This window comes from Salvia miltiorrhiza, chromosome 7 (assembly GCF_028751815.1).
Source record: "Salvia miltiorrhiza cultivar Shanhuang (shh) chromosome 7, IMPLAD_Smil_shh, whole genome shotgun sequence".
Taxonomy (NCBI): Eukaryota; Viridiplantae; Streptophyta; class Magnoliopsida; order Lamiales; family Lamiaceae; genus Salvia; species Salvia miltiorrhiza.
The window spans coordinates 11,075,828-11,098,228 of NC_080393.1; the positions used below are offsets into that span (position 1 = coordinate 11,075,828).

Genomic DNA, 22,401 nt, shown 5'->3' on the forward strand with positions numbered 1-22,401 from the left:
AGAAAATCCATCAAATGTATAATAAGAAACTTGGATTATTGGCCCCCCACCAGAAAAGCGCACGTGACAAAACATGCAGCTTTTTTTTTCTTTTCGGTTGTGCCTTTTCTTTTTCTTTTTTCTAAACTAGTACGCCCGTCCGTGCGATGCACAGAGAGCATCAAAATTGAGCGACATATTTTTTAAGTCGTACAATACACAGATTATGATATATTTTTATTATATATATATATATATATATATATATATATATATATATATTCATATCAAAATATCAGCATTTATGATTTAGATCAATTAATAACAAAAGAATAATTTCTAGTATTAATTTATATCTTATTTTATTTGAAGTAGTGTAATAATATATATTATCAACTCAATGAATATTATATAAAAATTAAATTTAATCCGATATTTTATAACATTCTTAAATTACAAAGATAATAGTAGAATTATTATAAGAATAACACAATTTGATTTTTATTTTATATAAATAAATTGTTATATATATATATGTGTGTGTGTGTGTGTGTATGTATTGTTTGTAAATATATATATATAGACTTTACAACATATAATCTATTTTATATGTAATTAACAGCAAAATAATTACTCTATCATATCCTTTAACTCTATATCAAAATTTAACATGTCACTAAAAAAATAAAAATAACTGTAAATTATATTTTAAATTATATCTTTATTATATATGCATATCAATATAAAAATAAATTTAATTGAGATAAGGTAATAGGATATATATATATATATATATATAGTATTATTTTTTAGCATATGTTATAATAATTATTTTTGGATGCATGCGTATATTATAGTTACTTTGAATATTGTTTTGATTTCATTATAAAATTTACAACCTAATTAAGCTACAATGTGTCCTCAAAGTGACACCAAGTGGTACTAATTTCTATTTGCAAACAGTGAGGTATAGGGTTCAAACTCCACCGGCACCGCTCCCCCTCCCCAAATCAAAAAAATTAAGCTACAATGTACTCCCTCCGTCCCTGAAATAAGTTCCTCTTTTTCCTTTTTGAGACGTCCCTCAAATAAGTTACTCTTTCTTTCTTTCCATTTTTGGACAACTACCCACCACTAATAATACTTTATTTATTCTTACTTTTTTTTCAACACTCTCAATACTAATTATAACACTTTTTCACCTTTTCACCACTCTCAATACTAATTATAATATATTTTTCTCCATTATCAATATATTTTACCATTTTTCTTTAAAACTCGTGCCGTCCCCAAAGATGAACTTATTTTGGGGACGGAGGGAGTATTTTTTAGTACAATTGACAAATGAAAAAATGAGGATGAAAATATTTATGAATAATTTTATCATATATCTCTTATATTTAATTTTTATATATAATATTATTGATCAAACAACACAATTATTTAAAAAAAGTAAAAAAGAAACTCAAAAACGAAATTGAAAAGGGATAAGTATTTTTCTTCTTGTATTTTTTTTTATCAATAAAAGGATTATGTTTTCTTCTTATTTTTCCATAGTTTGGTGTCTCGCCTTTATTTAGTACAATTGACAAATGAAAAAATGAGGATGAAAATATTTATGAATAATTTTATCATCTATCTCTTATATTTAATTTTTATATATAATAAATTTTTTATCATTGACCAAACAACACAGTTATTTAAAAGAAAAAGTAAAAAAGAAATTGAAAAGGGGTAAGATTGGCTAAAGTGGAAAGAGAGACGAAAATTGTTTTTTTTTCTTTTTTTTTTGGTAACGAAAATGATTTTTAGATTAGCTAAAGTTGATATAGGAATATCCACTTCTATAGTGGAAAGAGAGGCGAAAATGGTTTTGCCGTAGGAATAGCGAAAGATAGTCACAGTATAAAGAAAACTAAAATTTAAAAAAAGGCGGTAATATTTTACCATTAAACTCCTGCTTTATATATAATATAGATTATTGTTGAGCATAATTATATTGGTCAAAATTATATCATTATAAGGTGAGAAATACAATTAATCTAATCCAATAGACCCTATCAAACGGGCCCTTAAGTTTGTTTGTTATTTCTTTTCCTTGGGTAATTCTATTCATAGCCCCATTTTTTCTCTCTATAGCCCTTTAATTTAAAAAATAATAAAAAATATTTAGATATACTATACTACCCTTCTTGAACCCTAAATAATAGAGGATTAAACGAAAACATTTTTCAGTTCAAAAGCCCCCACATGAATGTACAGGAAAAACAATCGAAAATACATTACAATTTTCTGAATTCTCAAAAGTTCAACTCAAAATAATCCTCTCATTGCAATTTTATTTTGAGAATTTTGTTTGCATTCAATAAGATTGACAATATTCAATACAGGGAATTCAAAAAAAAATAGTACGATCCTTTGGGCATAATTTATAGTTGATAGATTTATAATAGATGGATATATGAGGTTTCATATTATGAGAAACAAAATCCCCAGAAAATGGATGGATTCGTTAGTTTTGTTTTGTTTTATCTGATCTGCATTCTCATGTCTGTTGAAGCTTTTATCTGATCTGCATTCTCATGGCTGTTGAGGCTTTTTTATCTGCATTCTTATGCCAGAACTGTTTTGTTTGGATGTTGAAGCCTTTTTTTATCTGCATCCACAGAAAATGAATGAATTGTTTTGTTTGATCTGATTTGCAATTTCATGGCTGTTTGAAGTTTTTTTTTCCTGGTGAAGCTATTACTTGTTAACTTTTCGATTTGAGGCTATAAGGATAGAACAGAAGAAATAATTTTAATATCTTTTAAATAAAAGGGGGTTATAATGAGTAAAGTGGGGGTTATATATAGAATCACCCCTTTTCTTTCTACACGTTTTTTTATTCTTTATATTAAAGTGACCTGCTGTGCCTTTTTTTTTTTCTAGACTGTTGTTAGTTTTCGATCGTTTGATAATTCTTTTTCAGCATAACCATGTTAATTTTTTAATTATATTTTATTATTTAAAAAAATTAATTTTTTGATGTGAAAATAAAAATACAAAAAATAAATAAATATATATATATAATTAAATTAATTTATTTTTTTATTGCTTTTTGAAAATTGCATTCAATTTCTTTCTTTTTTTTTCCCTCTTTCTTCGTTTTTTTCGGTTGTAGTCATTGCTTCTTCTTGGGTTTTTTTTTTTTTTAAATGCTTGCCTAAATGAAATGACAAGCTAGATTATTTTACCCCTTGGGAAAATAATTTCAGGAATTTCAGACTACGTGATATAAATAGTTGTCAAAAATGTGATATTAATTCAAACCAAATAATTAAGGGTCATTCTAGTTCATATTAGCATCCAAAACTTCCATGATAATTTGAGTTTGTATATATATATATATATATATATATATATATATATTTTTTTTTTTTTTTTTTTTTTGAGGAAAGAGTTTGCACATAAATTTTAATATGAAAAAAAAAATACTTTATTCGTCCCGCAAAGTTTGAGCAATTTCTTTTCGACACAAATTTTTAAGGGATTAATATTTTGTGTGTTAAATATGATAGGTGAAAAAGTGAAAAGATGAATAAATGATAAAACTTGTCATATAAGGAAAATGCTCAAGTTTTGCAGGGATAACCCGAAAATGAATACTGCTCAAGTTTCACGGAACGGACGGAGTATGTATGAATATTAATATTATAGTAGTTTGAGCCAATGAGGCCTAATTCAAGTGGCAAAGTTGATGCATCCAAAGACTCTCCTTTGTAATCTTAGGTTCAATCTCGCATGCGTGCAATATTATTCTTTTGGGTTTTCCTTAAAAAATTTTAACGAGGCTCGGTCTTTAGTTTGTGTTTTCTTTTTCTTCTTTATAATAGCCGATATTTAATTAAAAAAAATTGTAGCAGTTTGACCCGAAAAAGGGGTTTTATATAGCAAATAAAATCACGAACTATTTTGAATTTGCAATTTTAACGTGAATTTTAAAGTGTGACAAATTAAATCACCATCTTTCCAATTTTTACAATTTCATCCCCTTGATTTTTTTCAGTTGTCGAATTATTGAGTTAGAGTTTACGTGAATTAGTTTCTCACATAATATTCATGTTATGACGTTGTTTTCTATAAGATTGCTGAATATTGGAAATTATGTTGCAAAACACATGATACAATCTTTTTATAACTTGGAGAAATTTTTAATTGAAATGGTATGAAATGACGTTGTTTAGGCCTCATAAAAACGGCGTCGTCGTTACTAATCCACGTAAGCTCCGATTCAATACTTCGGCGACCGAAAAAAATTGAGGGAGACGAAATTGCAAAAATTGAAAAGATGGTAATTTAATTCGTCACGCTTCAAAAATCACGTTAAAATTGCAAACTCGAAATAGTTTGTGATTTTATTTGTCAAAAGCCCCGCCAAAAAAAGGTAAAGATAGTGCGCAATTTTAGAAAAATACTCGTAAATACTAATAACTGAAAAAAGAAAGTTTTGGCAGTTTGCATGAGTACAATCTGCTACGCACTAGTGCTGATGTGTCATTTTTTGGCGGGAAAAGAAGAACGAGTGTATTTAATAGTAGTTGATACGGAACTGAATCAACACTGAAACAAATTGAGTTGCCTGCCATGGAAATTCTAAGCACTTCATCCCTCCTATCACCACCCATCTCAGCGCCAAACCCCAGAAACGCATACGCCAAAAAACCCATTCTACACATTCCATCGTCTCCACGAATAGCGCCACTTCTTTCCACCCAGAGATCATCGAATTCCCAGATTGTCACCGCGGTTTCTCCTACGACGGTGGAATCTTCGGCGCCGCCCTATCAAGAAGTTGGAGCCGAGAAGAGAGAGGAGAAGTTCGAGTGGTACGAGCAGTGGTATCCGGTGTGGGCGGTGTGCGATCTGGACAAGACGAGGCCGCATGCAAGGAAAGTGATCGGGATCGATGTGGTGGTGTGGTGGGATAGGAATGAGAATGCATGGAAGGTGTTTGAAGATAGTTGCCCTCACCGATTGGCTCCCTTGTCGGAGGGGAGGATCGATCGGTGGGGCAGGCTGCAGTGTGTGTACCATGGCTGGTGCTTCGGCGCCGACGGCGATTGCAAATTCATCCCTCAGGCAACGCGCGACGGCCCTCCGGTAAATGTTACTGCATCATCTCTCCTCTCACACGTTAATCTTTGATGCCGCCCAAAAAAAAAAAATCTTCATAGGGCTGTATTTTTTATTTCTTGGGTTCAAGATTTTTACAAAAAATTCACACAAGAATCCTATAATTTGAAGATATTCTAAGAACAAAATTATTTTTGTAAAAAAAATGCTTGGTGGGGGCTGAAGCCTCCCTCACCCGTGCCCGTGCCTGCCATTTTTGATGCGTTGGTGCTGATGTATGAGTTGCATCTTGGAGCAAATAGCAGCTGCTAAATCGCTTGATAGTCTATTCTTGGAACTTTCATGGATGATGTGATAAAGCTTAAGAGAAGAGAATCTTGAGAAAGATGTTTGACTTTAACTTCTCATATTAATTGTAGGGGTTTTTTTAAAAGGTAATTTCAACATATTGAAAGGCTGAAATTGCCATTTGATGAATTAAGTTGGTTATGTTGAATATTGTTTCGGAGTTTCCTAAATGAAATAATGTGCTTTGTCTGCAATTAATGAACTTGCAAATTAACTTAATATATAGTAACAGAGCTTGGTTCATATTGTTGGAATATAAGTATATATAATGAAAAATTTATTTAATTGGTAAGAGGAAATTTGGAGAAATTGGTTGTAGACGTGTGTCTGCTTAGGAATTTTGAGTGGGAGGATTGTAGTTTACTAACACAATTTTTCTTCAATTCACTTCCTTTCTAACTTTCTTTCTTGCTTACAATTCCACAACATAGTTACATATTTATAGTAGTACATACTCACCTTCTAGATTATTCTATTTCTAGGTTATTCTACTAATTAATTCTACTTTATCCTAACTTATTCTCAACAATTCTAGATTTTTCTTCATCTCCTCATCATTCTCAACTATTCTAGAATTTCTACAAATTTCTTCTAATTTCTTTTTTTTTTTCTTTTCTTTTAATTCTAGAATATTCTTTACAAAATATCTATTCAAATCAAGTTTATATTCCAACACATATATGAAGAGTTTGTTACTATATAATAGTTCTATTGGGATTGCTCACTTAATAAGGTAGTGGTTCATATATGAAGATTTTGAAGGGTATAGAATTTTGCAGATTCACAATGCAAAGAAGGCGTGTGTAGCCGTTTATCCTAGTTGTGTGCAAAATGGCATTCTTTGGTTCTGGCCAAATTCAGATCCACACTACAAGGACATACATTCAAAGATAAAGCCACATTACATCCCAGAACTTGACGATCCATCCTTTGCCAATACAACATTGATGTCAAGGGAATTAGGCTACGGGTATATATACTTACCGAATCTTGCATGATTTTAGCAGAGAAAAGGCTGTTATATATCTACAATAATTGAGTTTTTTCAGGTATGAAGTCCTGATTGAAAATCTTATGGACCCTGCTCATGTTCCGTATGCGCATCATGGCATAATGAGGACTGGAAGAGTGGTTGAGAGATAAGTAAATCTATACATCTCTTAGGTTAATTATTTAGTGTAAGTGAATCTACATATACATGACTGACGGAGAAAGATATATATATGTATCCTGCACTCTGAAGGCTGACAGAGAAGGAGGCACGCCGCTTGAAATAGGGGTTCAGAAAGTGGATGTGAATGGCTACACTTCAAAGCAAATATATGGCGACAACTACTTCATTGCGCCTTGCCTATACTACGCCTATTTCTCTCCGGTGGCTGGTCAGAGCACGGACAAGGCATCATCGGAGGTAGCTACTTAGTTGAGTACTGTTTGGTTTCCATATATAGTTGTTTTAGTGTGCTGTTTTTGATGCAGGTGGTGCTGCCCCCTATTCCCCCCGAGAAGACAGCTATGCTTGTTTTCTTGTGCATCCCGGTTAGTCCGGGGCGTAGCAGGCTGATCTATGCAGTTCCTAGGAACTTTGCTGTCTGGATGGATCGGATTGTTCCACGTTGGATATATCATATTCGACAGAACTTGATTCTTGATTCGGATCTCTATCTTCTTCATGTCGAGGTGACTCAGACTTACCCCTCCCCCCTTATATATTCATCTCAAAGATGGATTCCATAATTAATATATAGAATGATTTGTATTTGATAGGAAAGGAAGCTGATGAAAGATGTTGGGCCAATGAATTGGCAAAAAGCTTGCTACGTTCCAACAAAGTCCGACGCCCTCATTGTGGCGTTCAGGAGGTGGCTGAACAAGTACGGCGGCGCGCAAGTTGATTGGAGAGGTAAATACACCGGAGAGCTTCCACCCACTCCTCCAAGAGAGCAGCTCTTTGATAGGTAAAAACTGAAATGATTTTCACTAAATATGATTTCTTCATCTTGAAAGTGAGTGTGTGTGCTCGATGGCCTCAGGTACTGGACCCACACGGTGGGTTGCAGCAGCTGCAGCGTCGCCTATAAACGTCTCAACGCGTTGGTGATCGCCCTTCAAGTTGTCTCCATCGCTTCCATTGCAGCCGTAGCTGCAGCCAAACAGGGCGCAATCACCATTGCTGCTAGGTGTTCTCTAGCTTCAATGGCTGTGTTGTGCTTTGTGGCTTCGAAATGGCTGTCGCATTTCATCTACAAAACTTTTCGATACCATGACTATGATCATGCTTTCTGCTAAACACTTTTTTCTTGACTTCATTCGATGCCATGACTATGATCGAATTAGCTAGCTAGGGTTTATTCTCACTGCATGTGCGAATGTTGGTCATAGTCACATTCTGACGAACTGATTAGACAACTATTTTGTGTATTAATTTTTCTTTTCTTTTCTTTTTTTATGTTTTTAGTATTTTTCTATCGTATTAATTCATGCGTTTCGTTTCGTGCTTTCAACATTCTTTTGCCATATTCATCACGGTTGAATTTTTTTATTAAGTCTATCGCTTGGAATTCTATGTTGAAAGATATATTATATTATATTCATTAATGTATGCATATTTGTTTTCAAATCCATGTAGAGTTATCTTTTCAAAATTTTAAATTTGTAATAAAGAAATAGATCAGTCTTATTTTGGATAAGTAATATTAGTAATAGCCAATATAATTAAATTGCATTTTCATAGACAAACAATAACATCGCGTAATAAATCTTAATTGGATCTACAGAAATAGAATTACTCGTTAAAAAATAAACTTTATTGGATAATGGTAATGAAAATTCATTGAATAAAATGTGAGTGTTTTTTAAAAGGAAACTATATTATTGTAAAATTTGACATCCGTAATAGATTGCAGCCAATTTAACGTGTTTTTTTTCTGCCATGAAAAGGATGACAATTTTGTCATTTTTGGTGTTCATTTAAAGTATGACACTTTTCTTTTAGCAGAAACGATCACCTACCCACCGTGGGCATACATAATGTGCCCACCATGATGTGACAATTATAATTATAGTAAGATAATTTTAATTAGAGTAAGATTTATTAATTCTCTTTCCTAATTAAAATTGTCACATCAGTGGTGGGCACGTTATGCTTGCCCACGGTGGGTAGATGATCGGATCTGTTTCTTTTAGTTAGAGCATGGGCTCACATCTTTTCTTTATATTTTATATCTTTACAAATACATATTATTTAAAAAAAAATATCATCTTCAACCTCAAACCATTCATTTTATGTGTGCATAATTCTATCATCTCTTATTCATACATTTTATGTATTATAATTACTAGTACATCCTCCCGTGCGATGCACGGGCCACGATATATTTATTTATTTTTAAAATTTTAATTTATATAAATATATTACTCCCTTTGTCCCACTCTAATAGGTTCGTTTTCCTTTTTGAGACGTCTCACTCCAATAGGCTCGTTTTTCATTTTCAGTAAAGAAAATGTACTTAATTAGTGTAACCACGTCACTTACTCCTGAAAAGTAAGTTTCTTAATCTTCGTGCCCAAAAGAAGTGAGCCTATTGGAGTGGGACGAAGGGAGTATTATTTATGAGTTAAATTAATTAATAACAAAAAAATTCTGTTAATTTAAATATTAGTATTTGATAATTTATCAACTTAATGAGTAGGAGTATAAGTATTGTATAATAATTAAATTTACTGATTATAAAGCATATAATTTAAGTGAATTTCATTTTGAGCAAATAACACTAAAACTATCAATAAAAATATTAATAGATGTCATATAATAATTTCGGGCTCTTAAAAGTACGAACTGCATTATTATTAAAAGTTCATATTTAAATAGCCCAAAAATAATTACAAAAATAGAAAAAATACGAATAATATAAAAACAAAATATAATAACAAATATGTTTATACAAACAAATAAATAATTTGTACATATTATTAAATAAATCTATATTACATTTTAAATTCTAATTTTAAGATAAATAACTATTTTTTTACAAATTCATATTGAAATTTCCTTCTCCTTAATTGCATTAAATTAAAATAATTATAATCAAACAATCATGTAAGTTTTGTTGCAAGAAAAAAAAGACATTTAATTATTTTTTCACCAACAAACGAAAACAAAATAAAATAACTCATCTTTTATAGTATTATATAAAGATGTATATACTATATGTCAAATCTTAGAAAAAAATATTATAATGATATTTTTCTAATATTATAAATATCTGAAGAAAGAAAGAGAGTAAAATAAAATGGTTCAAATAAGTTCAAAGAAAGGAGAATATAAAATAGAACCTAAACCTTGTATATTAAAGATTATAATTAACACAAACTTAACAAATTTTGGTATTTTTTTTTAAATTTAAAATTTATATAGTTCAAAATATTATCTACTCTATCTCAAATTTGAGATAGTTCTTTGATATTTGATTATTATTTTCTATAAAATTAAAATTAATAAATATTTTTATAATATCGTCTCAACGTTTGTTGATAATAGTGCATCATATTTTTTAATTATAAGTTTTTATTTACATATTTTTATGTTATGTTTGATAAAGTAATCTAACGAATAAATTTGATGTTTTATTTGTTCTTTTTATCAAAAGAGAAGAGAACATGATAAATTTTGTGTAGAGAGATTAATATATAGATAATATAATAACGTGGAGTGAATAAGGAGAGAGGGGGAAAAAATGAAAGAATATAGAAAAAGAAAGAGGAGAGAGAAATATAATCACTTAAAAATTTTAAATTATAAAACCTCAATTTAATAATATTTCAAATTCACATTTAATTATTTTTATATCAAATTAAAAATCTTGTCATGATCTTTAATTTAAGATACATGTCGAATATATTTTCATAAATTAAATTTAAAGATTTATAGAAAATCATCTAAATATGAAAAATAGGTTAGAAGAGAGAAAAATTTGGAATTGAGAAAAAATGGGTGAATGTATAAGAAAATGAGGAGAGAGAAAATGTGGGAAAAAATGATAGTAGATGAAGCGTAACTCATCTCAAATTTCTACTTTTCTCTCTCCTCTCACCCCACTCTCTTTTAATTTCTAAACTTTTATCCTTAATTGACATTATAATTGCAAAAATGTCATTAAATTGGCGGGAAGAAAACTGGTGTTTTATATTATACTAGCATTTGCATCCCGTGCAATGCACGGGAAACATTTTTTATTTTTTATATAAATACAACAAATATATTTGAATTGAATATCAAAAAATAAAAAATAATTTACAATTATAAAATTTGATATTATGAAAAGCAAAAAAAAAAAGTTAAAAAAATAAAAAATACTAATAAAAAAGAAATAAAAATACATTTTTCACAAAAAGATGATAGAGGAGAGAGAAATTATAAAATTTTAATATTTAATAAATTTAATTTGTACATTTACATAAAATATAACAAATTAAAGCTCTTATTGTGATCTTTAATTTGATATGCATATTAATTTTTTTATAATTAATCAAAATTCACAATTTTGGAAAGAAATAAAACAACAAATAAGAAGTTAAAGAAATGAAAAATGAAAAGAAAAATCTATACTATATTAAAAAGGGAGTTTCCAATTTAAAATTAATTTTAAATTAATTTCAAAATTGAGTGGCAATTTTGTAGTTATAATAAAATTGAAGATTTATGTTTAAACTATATATTTTTCTTCTTATTTTTATTTTCTTAACTTCTTATTTGTTGTTACATTTCTTTCCAAAATTGTGAAATTCGATTAGTTATAATATATTTAATATTCACATTAAATTAAAGATCACGATAAGAGCTTTAATGTGATATATTTTATGAAAATATTTGATTTAAAATTGTAAAAATTGAATTTGTTTAAATATTAAAGTTTTATAAATTTTTCTCTCCTCTTTCATCTTTTTTGAATAAATATATTTTTAATTAGTATTTATTTTTTATTTTTCTCTCCTCTCTCAATTTTTATAATTGTGATTTTTTTTTCAATATTCAATTAAAATTAATTTTGTATTATATTTATAAGTATAATAATTGAATTAGTATTAATTTTATATAAATATAAAAATAAAAAATATTTTCCCGTGCATTGCACAGGATGCAAATGCTAGTATAGTTTAAACATAAATCTTCAATTTTATTATAACTACAAAATTACCACTCAATTTTGAAATTGATTTCAAAATTACCACTGAATTATATATATATATATATATATATATATATATATATATATATATTTGAAATCAAACGTTAAATATGTAGAAAAGTTATCTATTTTCAATTTCATGATTTTTTTCTTATTATAACATATTTAAATAGAAATATGTAAATGGAATATTAAAAAATTAATGGTAGTTTCTTAAAAAAAAGGGTAGTGGCAGTTAGTTATTTTCACATAATTAAACGTGCCAGAAAATTTACAAATATATTAATTTGAGTTTGAACTTTTGACTTTAATTTTTCTATTATTCACAAAATTGCCACCTAAATCAATTTGAAATCAATTTCAAATTGGAAACTCCCTTTTTAATATAGTATAGATATAGATTTACGATCTAATTAACTCATATATTTTATGTGTTTATGCATAATTTTCAGTTGGTCCTCATTATAATTTAATCCTTAAAAAGTAAACTAATTGTTTAATTTAAAACGTACCAATTATGGGATCCATATTGAATAATTGCCTTTTCGTCCTAAAGCTAAATAAATTTTTACTTTCCCCAATCTCTCTTTGTGCCTCATCGGCCTTTGCAATACGCCGCTATTTCAATTCTTCTTCTTCTTCTTCTTTTGTTTCCAGGCATCAGTAAGATACGAGAATCAAAGTTATGTCTCGAAATTAATTCCAAATCTCTCTCAAATGCATCGCATTTTCATCTTTTTAAATTTCACTTGATAAATGATGTTAATCTAGTTCGAAATTTATGGGTTAATTCGAATAGATTAATAACTCGCAAATGTTAGAGCTAAAAAAATGTAATCTAAAAAAAAATTAGTCCGAATGACTCATAATCGAATACCGTGACAATTCGATAAGATTGACCCGAAAATAATTCGAACTCTATAGGGTTGACTCGAAAAATTATGTTTGTCCGATTATATAAAATTTTTATCGTCATTTAATTACTTTATAGGGTTGACTCGAAAAATCAGTATAAAAAAAATTCAAACGTATGTGAAATATATATATTTTAACTGGATATTCAAAAATCATACTCATCATTACACTTCTATATATTTTGACTATACCCATCACTAATAATACGACATTTGTCCTTATTTTTCATCTTTTGCATCACTTCCAATACTAATTTTAATATATTTTAGGCCCATGCCTTATTATATTGATCTGCGTCTTGAAATCGAGCTGTTAGAGATAGCGCGAGACATAACTGGAAGGCGGAGCCGAGCTTTGCCAAGGTGTGAGCTAGTCAGGTTAAACTACCACGATAAGCCTTATTATTAAATATTCCACAATAATAATAATAATAATAATAATAATAATAATAATAATAATAATAATAATAATAATAATAATAATAATAATAATAATAATAATAATATTCCAACCCTGTTATGCACATCGTTGGTGCGTATTTTACTCCTCATCATATTTAAATGTAAAAAATTAAAAATGATAACAATTTAAGGGAAAAAAATGTATGCATCTCTATCCATCTAAGAGTAGCATACTACGTACATTCGTCCACCAAGAGTGTACCACTTTTGGTGGGCACAAATTTTTAAAATATGATTGATAGATGTGTGTTAAGTGATTGCGGTTGAATTGAATGTGAAGCTATATAAAAATAAGTGAATATAGTTAAAAAGAGAAATTGAAATCATATCTAAAAAGGATAGTGTTATATTTTTTGTGAACGTTCAATCAATTAATTATGGCACTCTTGATAGACGAAGGTGATAGGAGTATCATTGATTATATAAGTCGATATTGCAAATATCACTTATTTATAACTGTATGTGTTTGTTATTGATATAAAATTATCAAAAAGTTATGGGTAATTTTAAACACAGCCCCCAATTTTCTCACTATAGCCCCTTATTTAAAAAAATAATAAAATTAATTATGATTGTACTAGTATACCCTTATAACTTTTATTTTAAATATGTAATAAATTATAAGTTATAAAAATTGATTTGCAAATACATTACGTATAATTTTTTTTACAGATTAATCATATAGCCCTCATTCGTGCGATGCACGATGGACATCGAAATCAAATGATAAATTTAAATAAATAAATATAAATAATAATAAAAATAAAATATAAACAAATACAACATACTCCCTCCGTCCGCCAAAAGTATGGCACTTTGGCTGGGCACGGAGATTAATAAAATTGATGATGAGGTTGATGTAGTGGAGAAAGGGTCCCACCACTTTTTGAGATGTGTGGTTGAAATTGAATTTGGGGTGGGTTTTTTGTAAATAAAGAGTGTTTGTAAGGATAAAATATAAAGGTGGATGGTGGGACCATGGCTTAAAAAGGAAAGTGGAATACTTTTTGCGGACGCCAAATATAGTAATTGTGCCATACTTTTGGCGGACGGAGGGAGTATGTTTTAAAAATATAATATAATAATTAAGATTAATTACTCAATAAAATATTGAATATAAAATTATAAATTTTCAATTTATACAAAGTGTAATGAAAATTTGTATTATGCATATTATTATATAGTATTATACATCATAATAAATATTTTCATACACAAACATAAATAAAAAGTTGTAATTTTTTAATGAAGAGACAAAAAATAAAATATTTTATACTTTTCATAACTTATTCGTTTTAAATTTGTTTTTGATTATTTTTATACTATATTGAATTTAAGATACATATGATTATTTTTTCACGAATCAAATTTGATGACATTTAGAAAATAAATAAAATATAATAACATAAAAAGCAAAAAAAAAAAGAAGTGAAAAAATTGGTGGAAGAAGAGAGTAAAAAGAGGAGGAAAAACTTCTCTTTTATATACTATATAGATTGCACAATAATTTAATATTATTTTTTAATTTGAATTTTACATAAACACTTTATAATTCGGATATATTTCACTCATCCACAAAAAATGGAGCACAATTACTATATTTAATGTTCATAAAAAATAGAGTATTTTTTTTAGTACATGGACCCATCACTTTTTCTTATATTTTATTCTTACAAATACTATTTAATTTAATCTCAACCACTCATTTTATGTAACTAGTACCATCATCCCGATGCACGGGAATAGTTATAATTGTATAAAATAATAAAAATTAATTTAAATTCAATTATAAATATATACATATATATGATTAATTAATTGCAAATGATTCATTTTTAATTTATAAACCACAAAACTTAAATAATTAAACCCTCCCTTTATAATTAATCAAGCCAATCAAGCCAGACAATATGTTGATACATTGTAAGAAGTATATATTGCTATAATTAAATTGTAGATTTTAGAAAGAAAGGGAAAAGAAAAAAAAAAGAAGAAAAAAAGAAGAAAAAGAAAAAGAAAAAAAGGGTAAACATTGAGGGATAAAATGATTTTCTTTTAGTGGGCTAAAAAATCAAATTGCATTTGCATTGGGTGTGTCCCAAAATGTAGGCACTATTAGTTCAAAAGAAAAAACCGATTATTTAAAATTTGACGGTAAAATGTAGCCTTTAAATTGATTTTTTATATATTATATAGATGGTGGGATTTTTTTTTTCATTAATCATTCATTTTATTAAAAGGGTTAAGGTGCAGATAGGCCCCTCAAGTGGAGGCCCTTAGAGCGTTTCAGTCCCCTTACTAACTGTGTGTGCAAATTGGCCCTCGAACTCAAAAAAACGGTGCAGATCGGCCCCTCTGACTTAACACCGTTATGGGCCGTTAGTCAAAGGGGCGACCTGCACCGTTTTTTCGGAGTTCAGGGGCTAATATGCACCTTTTAACTTTTTAATTAATTCATATCTCTCGCTCAAAATTTGATCGTCGTTGTCGCTGATTCAAGCTCCGGCGAGGCCGACGAAGGGCGCCGCCCCTTTCTTTCTCTCTTGGGCCCTAAACCTCGGAGCTCGCTCGCCTAGCTTTTCTCGATAAGGAGTCGCATCTTTCTCTCAAATCCGGCGAAATCCAGTGATAAAGGCCGACGATGCCCGTCGCCATCTATACTATCGGCGTGCTGTTGAAGAAGGACGCCTTCAAATCAGAGACCATGGCCAACATGATCTCGATCTCGATTGGGGTCACGATCACCGCCTACAGCGAGGCGAAGTTCGATTCGTTGGGGGTGATTCTGCAATTGGGGGCGGTGACGTTCGAGGGAGAATTCGAGTTTCCATTTCGATTATGTGATTTTCGGGAGCAATGACGCCGATTTGGGGCTTGGGAACTTGATTTCGTGATTTTCCTCATCTGACGGCGATTGACGCCGGAAAAGTTGGTCGGAGAAGATGAGATGTGATTTTTTCTTAATGAACGGTGTGCAGATTAGCCCCCGAACTCCAAAAGGGGAAAAGGTGCAGATTAGCCCCTGAACTCCAAAAAAACGGTGCAGATCGCCCCCTCTAACTAACGGCCCATAACGGTGTTAAGTCAGAGGGGGCGATCTGCACCATTTTTTTGAGTTCGAGGGCCAATCTGCACACACAGTTAGTAAGAGGACTGAAATGCTCTAAGGGCCTTCACTTGAGGGGCCTATCTGCACCTTAACCCTTATTAAAATTAGTGTCTAAAAAATATGCCCCAATTTTTTGTGGATGGAAGGAATACTGGAGCACACTGGGTGTGTCTAAAATGATTTCCATTTCTACGGCGTGTTGAGAATCCCATGTTATTAAAAAAACTAATTAATTATTTAATTAAAAATATAGCAATTGTGGGATCCACACTGTGGCTGATGTTCTCGATTTTATTAAGGGCCTATTTGATATGGGTTTATAGGTAGGATAAATTAAATTAATACAGATTAGTGTGATGTTTGATATCATGTGCAGTTAATATGGTCAACTCCTACTTAATCCCACTTCTCCATGTTATTTTGTGGGAATAATCCATACTAATAATCCGCCCCTCCCCCCTTGGATAACTTTAATACTGCGAAGTTGGATAAAAATTCTGCTACCCTTCCTCACGTATATCGATGCAAATGCCCAAGTAATGGTGGACACATATGATATTTTTAAAATTATATGAGGATAGTTTTGGTATTAGATAATATAATACAACATAATCCTATGGATATCAAACACAATATAGGATTAAGTAGCCATGATATCAAACACCCATGAAATAGTATAAATCCACACTAATCCAAACTAATTTTTCAAGATAATTTTAATACTAAGGGCCCGTTTGATTTTCAGTATTGGATTAATCAGGATAAAAATTATCCTGATAATTTAGTGTGGATTAGTCATAATTTCTAATCTCAGATGGGTGTTTGATATCATTGGTAATTAATCCCAAAAAGTGTTTGGTATCCATTAAAATAGGTTGGATTAACATATCAAATACCTAAATTAGTAGCCTATGGAGGGGGTGGAATAATTAGTGTGGGTTAATCCCATGGGGGAGGTGGGATAATTAGTGTGGGTTAATCCCACAAAATAAGCTAGGGTCTTGGGATAAACTTAGAGTTAACCATATTAGTAACACATAATATCAAACACTACATAAATCCATATTAATTTAACTTATCCTGCTTTTAAACCCATATCAAACAGGCCCTTAATCATAAACTGCAAATCAAACGGACCCGAACCAAATAAATTTTATCGTCTCTTCCTCTCTCGTTTCACAATACCCCACCTGCCAAGATCTAGTCTTTATTTTCTGGAATCCGTCTAAGATATTGAGATTCAGTAAAGATCGCTGCTTGTTACCTTAAACCCAGCTTGACGTCTCTCTCACTCAACAGATTCTCTTTCCCAAAAGTCTCTTCTTCTGAAATCAAGTTGGAGAATCAAGATCCCAATTTTTTGCACCAATCAGTTTCCTGGAACAAGGCATTGTCAGATCAGATTCAGAGGTGGTTTGTTTTCTTCGAAAGTAAAGAACATCACTCAATTCAGCTATACTGTAAGCTCCAAGACTCTTTTTTCCGCAATCTTTCCGAGTGTAATTCTCCACAGTTGCTGTAAAGATTTCATTTTTATGAGTCCCATTTGAGTAAATCGGTGGAATTAGGGTTCTACAAATGAAAGACTTCAATCCAACAGACCCCATTGGGCAGAATATAATTAAGCAAATTAGCAATGTGTGTTTCTCTGTGTTTGTATTCTCTGTGCTAGTCTTCACTGTAATTGCCATCACATACCAACCCCCTGATCCATGGGAGTCGTCAAGAGCTCTGACTAAGATTTTCACTGATGTCGAAAATGCCACATTCAAAACCGATAATTCCGTGTTGAAAACTGGTGAGGACATTGCTTCCCCACCGGTGGCGACTCCTGAGGGTTCATTGTCATCGATCACTGAAGCTTCGATTGAGAAATCTGAATCGGAGATTGGGACAAATGCGACCTTGAAATCTGGTTGTGAGGATTTGACTGTGGTGAATTGCTCTGATCCTAGGGTTTTGATTGCAATCCAGAGGTTTAATTTGAGGCAGTTTAGGGCTATCGCGTTTTTGGATTACCAGCCTCCGGTGAATGGCTCTAAGCCGGATGAATGTGATGTCGCGTGGAGGTTTAGGAACAGAAAGGAGAAATCTTGGCGGAAGTATAGGGATTTTAGGAGGTTTAAGTTGGGATATAAGGATGATTGTAGTTATAAGGTGATTCGTCCAGGGCGCTGGCATTCTGGATTGAATGCACGTCGTCCACGGAGGGAAAATGAGAGTGCTAAGCTTGCTCCAACGGTTCAGGACAGGGAGATCAATGACACGATTCCTGTGGTGGGATCAGATTCGGCGTTTAGGAAGGGAAGGTATCTGTACTATTCGAGGGGAGGGGATTATTGCAAAGGAATGAGTCACTTCATTTGGAGCTTCTTGTGTGGTCTTGGTGAGGCCCAGTATTTGAACCGGACGTTTGTGATGGATTTGAGTATCTGTCTGGCTTCTACGTACACGCAGAGCAACAAGGATGAGGAAGGGAAAGATTTTAGGTTCTATTTCGATTTTGAACATTTGAAAGAGGTGTCTTCGATTGTGGAAGAAGGTGAGTTTATGAAAGACTGGAAGAGATGGGACAGGAGTCATAAGACGAAAATCCCGGTCAGAAAGGTGGCTAGCTATAAGGTGACACCAATGCAGCTGAGGAAAGACAGGAGCGCGATTATTTGGAGGCAGTTTGATGCTCCTGAGCCGGAAAATTATTGGTACAGGGTTTGTGAAGGGTCGAGTGCTAAATACATTGAGCGGCCGTGGCAAGCTCTTTGGAAATCAAAAAGGTTAATGAATATAGTTTCTGCAATCAGTGGGAGTATGGATTGGGATTTCGATGCAGTTCATGTGGTTCGAGGGGAGAAGGCGAAGAATAAGGAGTTATGGCCTCATCTAGATGCGGATACTTCACCCGATGCCCTGGTTGCAAAACTGCAGGGGGCGATTGCGCCTTGGAGGAATTTGTATGTTGCTACCAACGAGCCCTTCTACAATTATTTCGATAAGCTGAGATCTCACTACAAAGTTCATTTGCTCGATGATTACCAGCATTTGTGGGGGAATACAAGTGAATGGTACAACGAGACAACTCTGTTGAATGGTGGTCGTCCGGTTGAGTTTGATGGTTATATGAGAGTTGAAGTGGATACGGAGGTCCTTTATAGAGCAAAGACGAGGGTAGAGACGTTCTCTAACTTGACTGGAGATTGCAAGGACGGGATCAATACGTGCTAAACCAGGTTAAACTGCATTCCAATAATTCCCCTCTTTTTGTATGTTGATTCACAGCTCCATTTTTTTGGTCTGTTGTGTTCCGTGTTCGCTTTCATGAAGGAAATTTGTTTCTGTGCCTCCAGATTTTGTTTGTTGTATAATTTTGTAGACGATTTTCTCATACATCTGTGCAGTATATCTCCTTGGTGGAAATGCTTTTTATTCGTTTCTACTTTCTAGGGCAAATTATGATTTCACCAAAAATAAAATTCACATTTTTCTGTTTCTTGCATCTCCCCTTCACACGAAATGCTGTACCATAAGTAGAAAAGCTTTAGTGAAACCAAAAACTTTGAAATGATACACGAATCAACGGCTATAAGTTTGCCGTCCCAGGGTCTTCATCGTTCCCACTCCTACTTGGTGCTACTTGAGCGTGCAACGGTGCATGACCCTGCATCAGTTGAAAATTCTGATGCCGAATCATTAAACTGCATAACATGACATTGTTGTGTTTTCAACTGTGCCTTTTAAGACTACGGGTTCTAGTTCAAGAAGTTGCACATAACACCATGATCTAGGATATATGATTCTGACTGCTGTGCTATCTTTGCTGCCTAAACAGTTTTCATGCATCAACTTGTGCAAGCAAATTGTTTTCTTTTTCTTCTTTATGGTTGAAATAATGCAGTAAGTGTTAGAAAACTACTACCTCCATCTTCTCTATAAGTTCTGCAGCAGTCTTAGCAGCTATCACTATATTTCTAGCTGAATGTTTGATGAACCCTTCTTCCACACCTTTGTCGAATATCCCGAGCAAGCAGTCGTAGTATCCATCTACGTTCAGGAGCCCGACCTGCTCGAGATATACACAAACTTTGTCAAGGATATAAATAATATTTGTCTTAATCATCATGAATGCAAATTTGTTGGAGTGTCTGCATCAAGTTGGGAAATAGTCAAATCTTAGTTGCATTATTAGTTAAAACTTCTGTACTTGCAATTATCCAAGGTTTTAGTTTGTCGATGATCAACGGGTCGTTTTCTACTGTACGATGTGTGGGATTTCGAGATGCCGATTGCACCAAATAGACGCCAGTCTGGTGGAGTGGTTGCTTAGTCTAAATTGATACTACTATCTTCTTTGAATCTTTCCTTTGTGGTCTATTCATAAGAAGAAAAAAAAATTAATAATACTATAAATTGTGGGGTTTTCTAATAATTTAAAATAAGGTTTTGCTTCAGAAACACACTATGCCGGTTGGTGCAGCTCTGTGAATAAAGACTATATGTGAAGAAGATACGATTTTATAATAATGGAGTAATAGATTAATTTGTCTATAAATTGCAGTATTTATTTTGTGTAGGATATTGGAGAAGTGAAGTGACCAAAGTGACAATTTTTAAATTTGAGATTCTGCATAAACATATAGTATTAGGAACAAAATTAAAAGGTGTGTAAATTAGCTTACTGGTTTGTTATGAATCCCAAGCTGTGACCACGTTATCATCTCCAGCAACTCTTCCATGGTTCCATAGCCCCCTTCCAAAAACCAATCAAGAAAATTTTAATCAAAGAGTTAATTTGAACAAAAAAATTCTACTATCATTTTTCCATAACGAATTCATAATAATCTTGTTTTAAACGATTAATCTGATTTCTATAATAAACCGGTCCCTACCAGGAAGCGCGATAAATGCATCAGCTCGACGAGCCATTTCTGCCTTCCTTTCATGCATATCAGCCACCACCATCACGTCTCCGATGGCGTGACCCGATATCTACATGCGTGCTTAACTTGATAATTAATCATGCATCCTTAATTTTATGATGAGAGAGAGAGAGAGAGAGAGAGAGATCTTACCTCGACAGGGACAAGAGCAGTTGGGATAACTCTAGCCAAAACAAACAGACATTGAAATTTAAGGTTAATCAATTAGTTATCCTCTGCAACATGTATATGAATTATGATGGCATGCAAATACCCCAGAACGTTGCGGCCGCCATCGTAGACCGTCTGCGACACCAAACCCATTAGCCCAACGCTTCCTCCGCCGTACACCAACTCCATTTTTCTCTTCACCTGCATCAAATTAACACCACCCCTCGTCACCACAAAAAATTAAAACATGTTTTAATTAATTAATTAATTACCAGTTGTTGTCCAAGATCAAGAGCTGCATCACTGAATATCTTCCTATATCCCAAGTTACTTCCACAGAAGACGCAAACCCTCTTGAATTTCACCATTAATCTTTTCTTGATTCATTCGATATCTTTCTATTCAGCCTCTCATCTATATATATAGTATTTTTTTCATTCGAAAAAAAAAAAAAAAAAAAAAGGGGGAAGTCGTAGCTACTATTTGATTGACTTGTATGCATGAAAGTTTTTTAGGGTCCATATGAGAATATCATGATTTTTTTTGGGGTCAAAGAATGTTCCACTTTTCTTCTCCCACCAAATATTGCCTTTTATTTATTTTATTTGTTAGTATTTTTCAGGATTTAGATATTCAAATTAATTTTAATGTTCACAAAATCTTGGGTACACTCGGGTGTACCGTACAATCGGTTTGACCTGTACCCAAAATAGTGTTATTTATATGGTTTAAATCAGGATATGGATTCAAATCAGGTGCGGGTCAAAATCTAAGTGAAGGTGCAATCCAGTTGTACGGTACACCCGGGTGTACCCAAGACGACCTCTTTTATATTCAACTAAGAGATGATGCCCAGTCCTACTCTCTTGGTTAATTTGTCAATGGACAAGGAATAAATTGGACATTTTTTTCAAGATAAGTCGTAATTTTAAGTATCAGTAGAGATTCGAAGTCACGGTTTTTCCTAAAAAAAATTATTTATAGAACCATTGATGCCTTTCTAATTGGTTATATTGTTGGGCTTGTGATCATGGATCCTATTTTATTAATGCAATCGTATATGGCGAGTCGAGTCCATCGTTATGCAATTTGTGAAATTTATTACTTCATTCAAACAAAAAAAACATTAATGTCTTGAAAAAGATTAAATCATAATTAATTTTACATATATGCCATGATGCAAATTAAATAAATTATTGGGA

General features: G+C 31.9%; 3 protein-coding genes across 6 annotated transcripts; 2 read left to right on the forward strand and 1 right to left on the reverse strand.

The window, feature by feature from the left end:
- The first annotated feature begins 4,539 nt into the window (after positions 1-4,539).
- Positions 4,540-7,946, forward strand: LOC130992587 (flavonoid 8-hydroxylase 2, chloroplastic-like). Of its 2 annotated transcripts, none has more exons than XM_057917277.1 (7): positions 4,540-5,121; positions 6,222-6,412; positions 6,492-6,581; positions 6,679-6,853; positions 6,922-7,122; positions 7,210-7,400; positions 7,450-7,946. In XM_057917277.1, the coding sequence occupies exons 1-7, from the start codon at positions 4,606-4,608 to the stop codon at positions 7,541-7,543; spliced, it is 1,458 nt and encodes a 485-aa protein (XP_057773260.1). In that variant the 5' UTR covers positions 4,540-4,605; the 3' UTR covers positions 7,544-7,946. The 2 variants fall into 2 exon arrangements, with proteins under 2 accessions (XP_057773260.1, XP_057773259.1); XM_057917276.1 differs by having other exon boundaries at positions 4,544-5,121; positions 7,476-7,946.
- Positions 7,947-17,187: 9,241 nt separating this feature from the next.
- LOC130992585 (uncharacterized) lies at positions 17,188-19,529 on the forward strand. Its single transcript, XM_057917273.1, has one exon. The coding sequence runs from the start codon at positions 17,694-17,696 to the stop codon at positions 19,335-19,337; it is 1,644 nt and encodes a 547-aa protein (XP_057773256.1). The 5' UTR covers positions 17,188-17,693; the 3' UTR covers positions 19,338-19,529.
- Positions 19,520-21,706, reverse strand: LOC130992674 (cytokinin riboside 5'-monophosphate phosphoribohydrolase LOG8-like). 3 transcript variants are annotated; one of them, XM_057917423.1, is made up of 7 exons: positions 21,472-21,706; positions 21,303-21,400; positions 21,182-21,212; positions 20,999-21,098; positions 20,789-20,859; positions 20,029-20,172; positions 19,520-19,770 (listed from the first exon to the last, which is right to left on the reverse strand). In XM_057917423.1, exons 1-7 carry the CDS (start codon positions 21,565-21,567, stop codon positions 19,693-19,695), a joined length of 618 nt encoding a protein of 205 aa, XP_057773406.1. In that variant the 5' UTR covers positions 21,568-21,706; the 3' UTR covers positions 19,520-19,692. The 3 variants fall into 3 exon arrangements, with proteins under 3 accessions (XP_057773406.1, XP_057773405.1, XP_057773407.1); XM_057917422.1 differs by having other exon boundaries at positions 19,520-19,788; positions 21,472-21,688; XM_057917424.1 differs by having other exon boundaries at positions 19,520-19,807; positions 21,472-21,688.
- Between the last annotated feature and the right edge of the window lie 695 nt (positions 21,707-22,401).

Bases quoted from the DNA above. Each gene is read 5' to 3' on its own strand.
- LOC130992587 (XM_057917276.1), top strand. From the start codon at position 4,606: ATGGAAATTCTAAGCACTTCATCCCTCCTATCACCACCCATCTCAGCG. The intron at 5,122-6,221 runs GTAAATGTTACT...AGAATTTTGCAG, and splicing joins CAACGCGCGACGGCCCTCCG to ATTCACAATGCAAAGAAGGC. The intron at 7,123-7,209 runs GTGACTCAGACT...TGTATTTGATAG, and splicing joins TCTATCTTCTTCATGTCGAG to GAAAGGAAGCTGATGAAAGA.
- LOC130992585 (XM_057917273.1), top strand. From the start codon at position 17,694: ATGAAAGACTTCAATCCAACAGACCCCATTGGGCAGAATATAATTAAG.
- LOC130992674 (XM_057917422.1), bottom strand. From the start codon at position 21,567: ATGGTGAAATTCAAGAGGGTTTGCGTCTTCTGTGGAAGTAACTTGGGA. The intron at 21,401-21,471 runs GTAATTAATTAA...AATTTGATGCAG, and splicing joins TTGATCTTGGACAACAACTG to GTGAAGAGAAAAATGGAGTT. The intron at 21,099-21,181 runs GTAAGATCTCTC...GCACGCATGTAG, and splicing joins CTGCTCTTGTCCCTGTCGAG to ATATCGGGTCACGCCATCGG.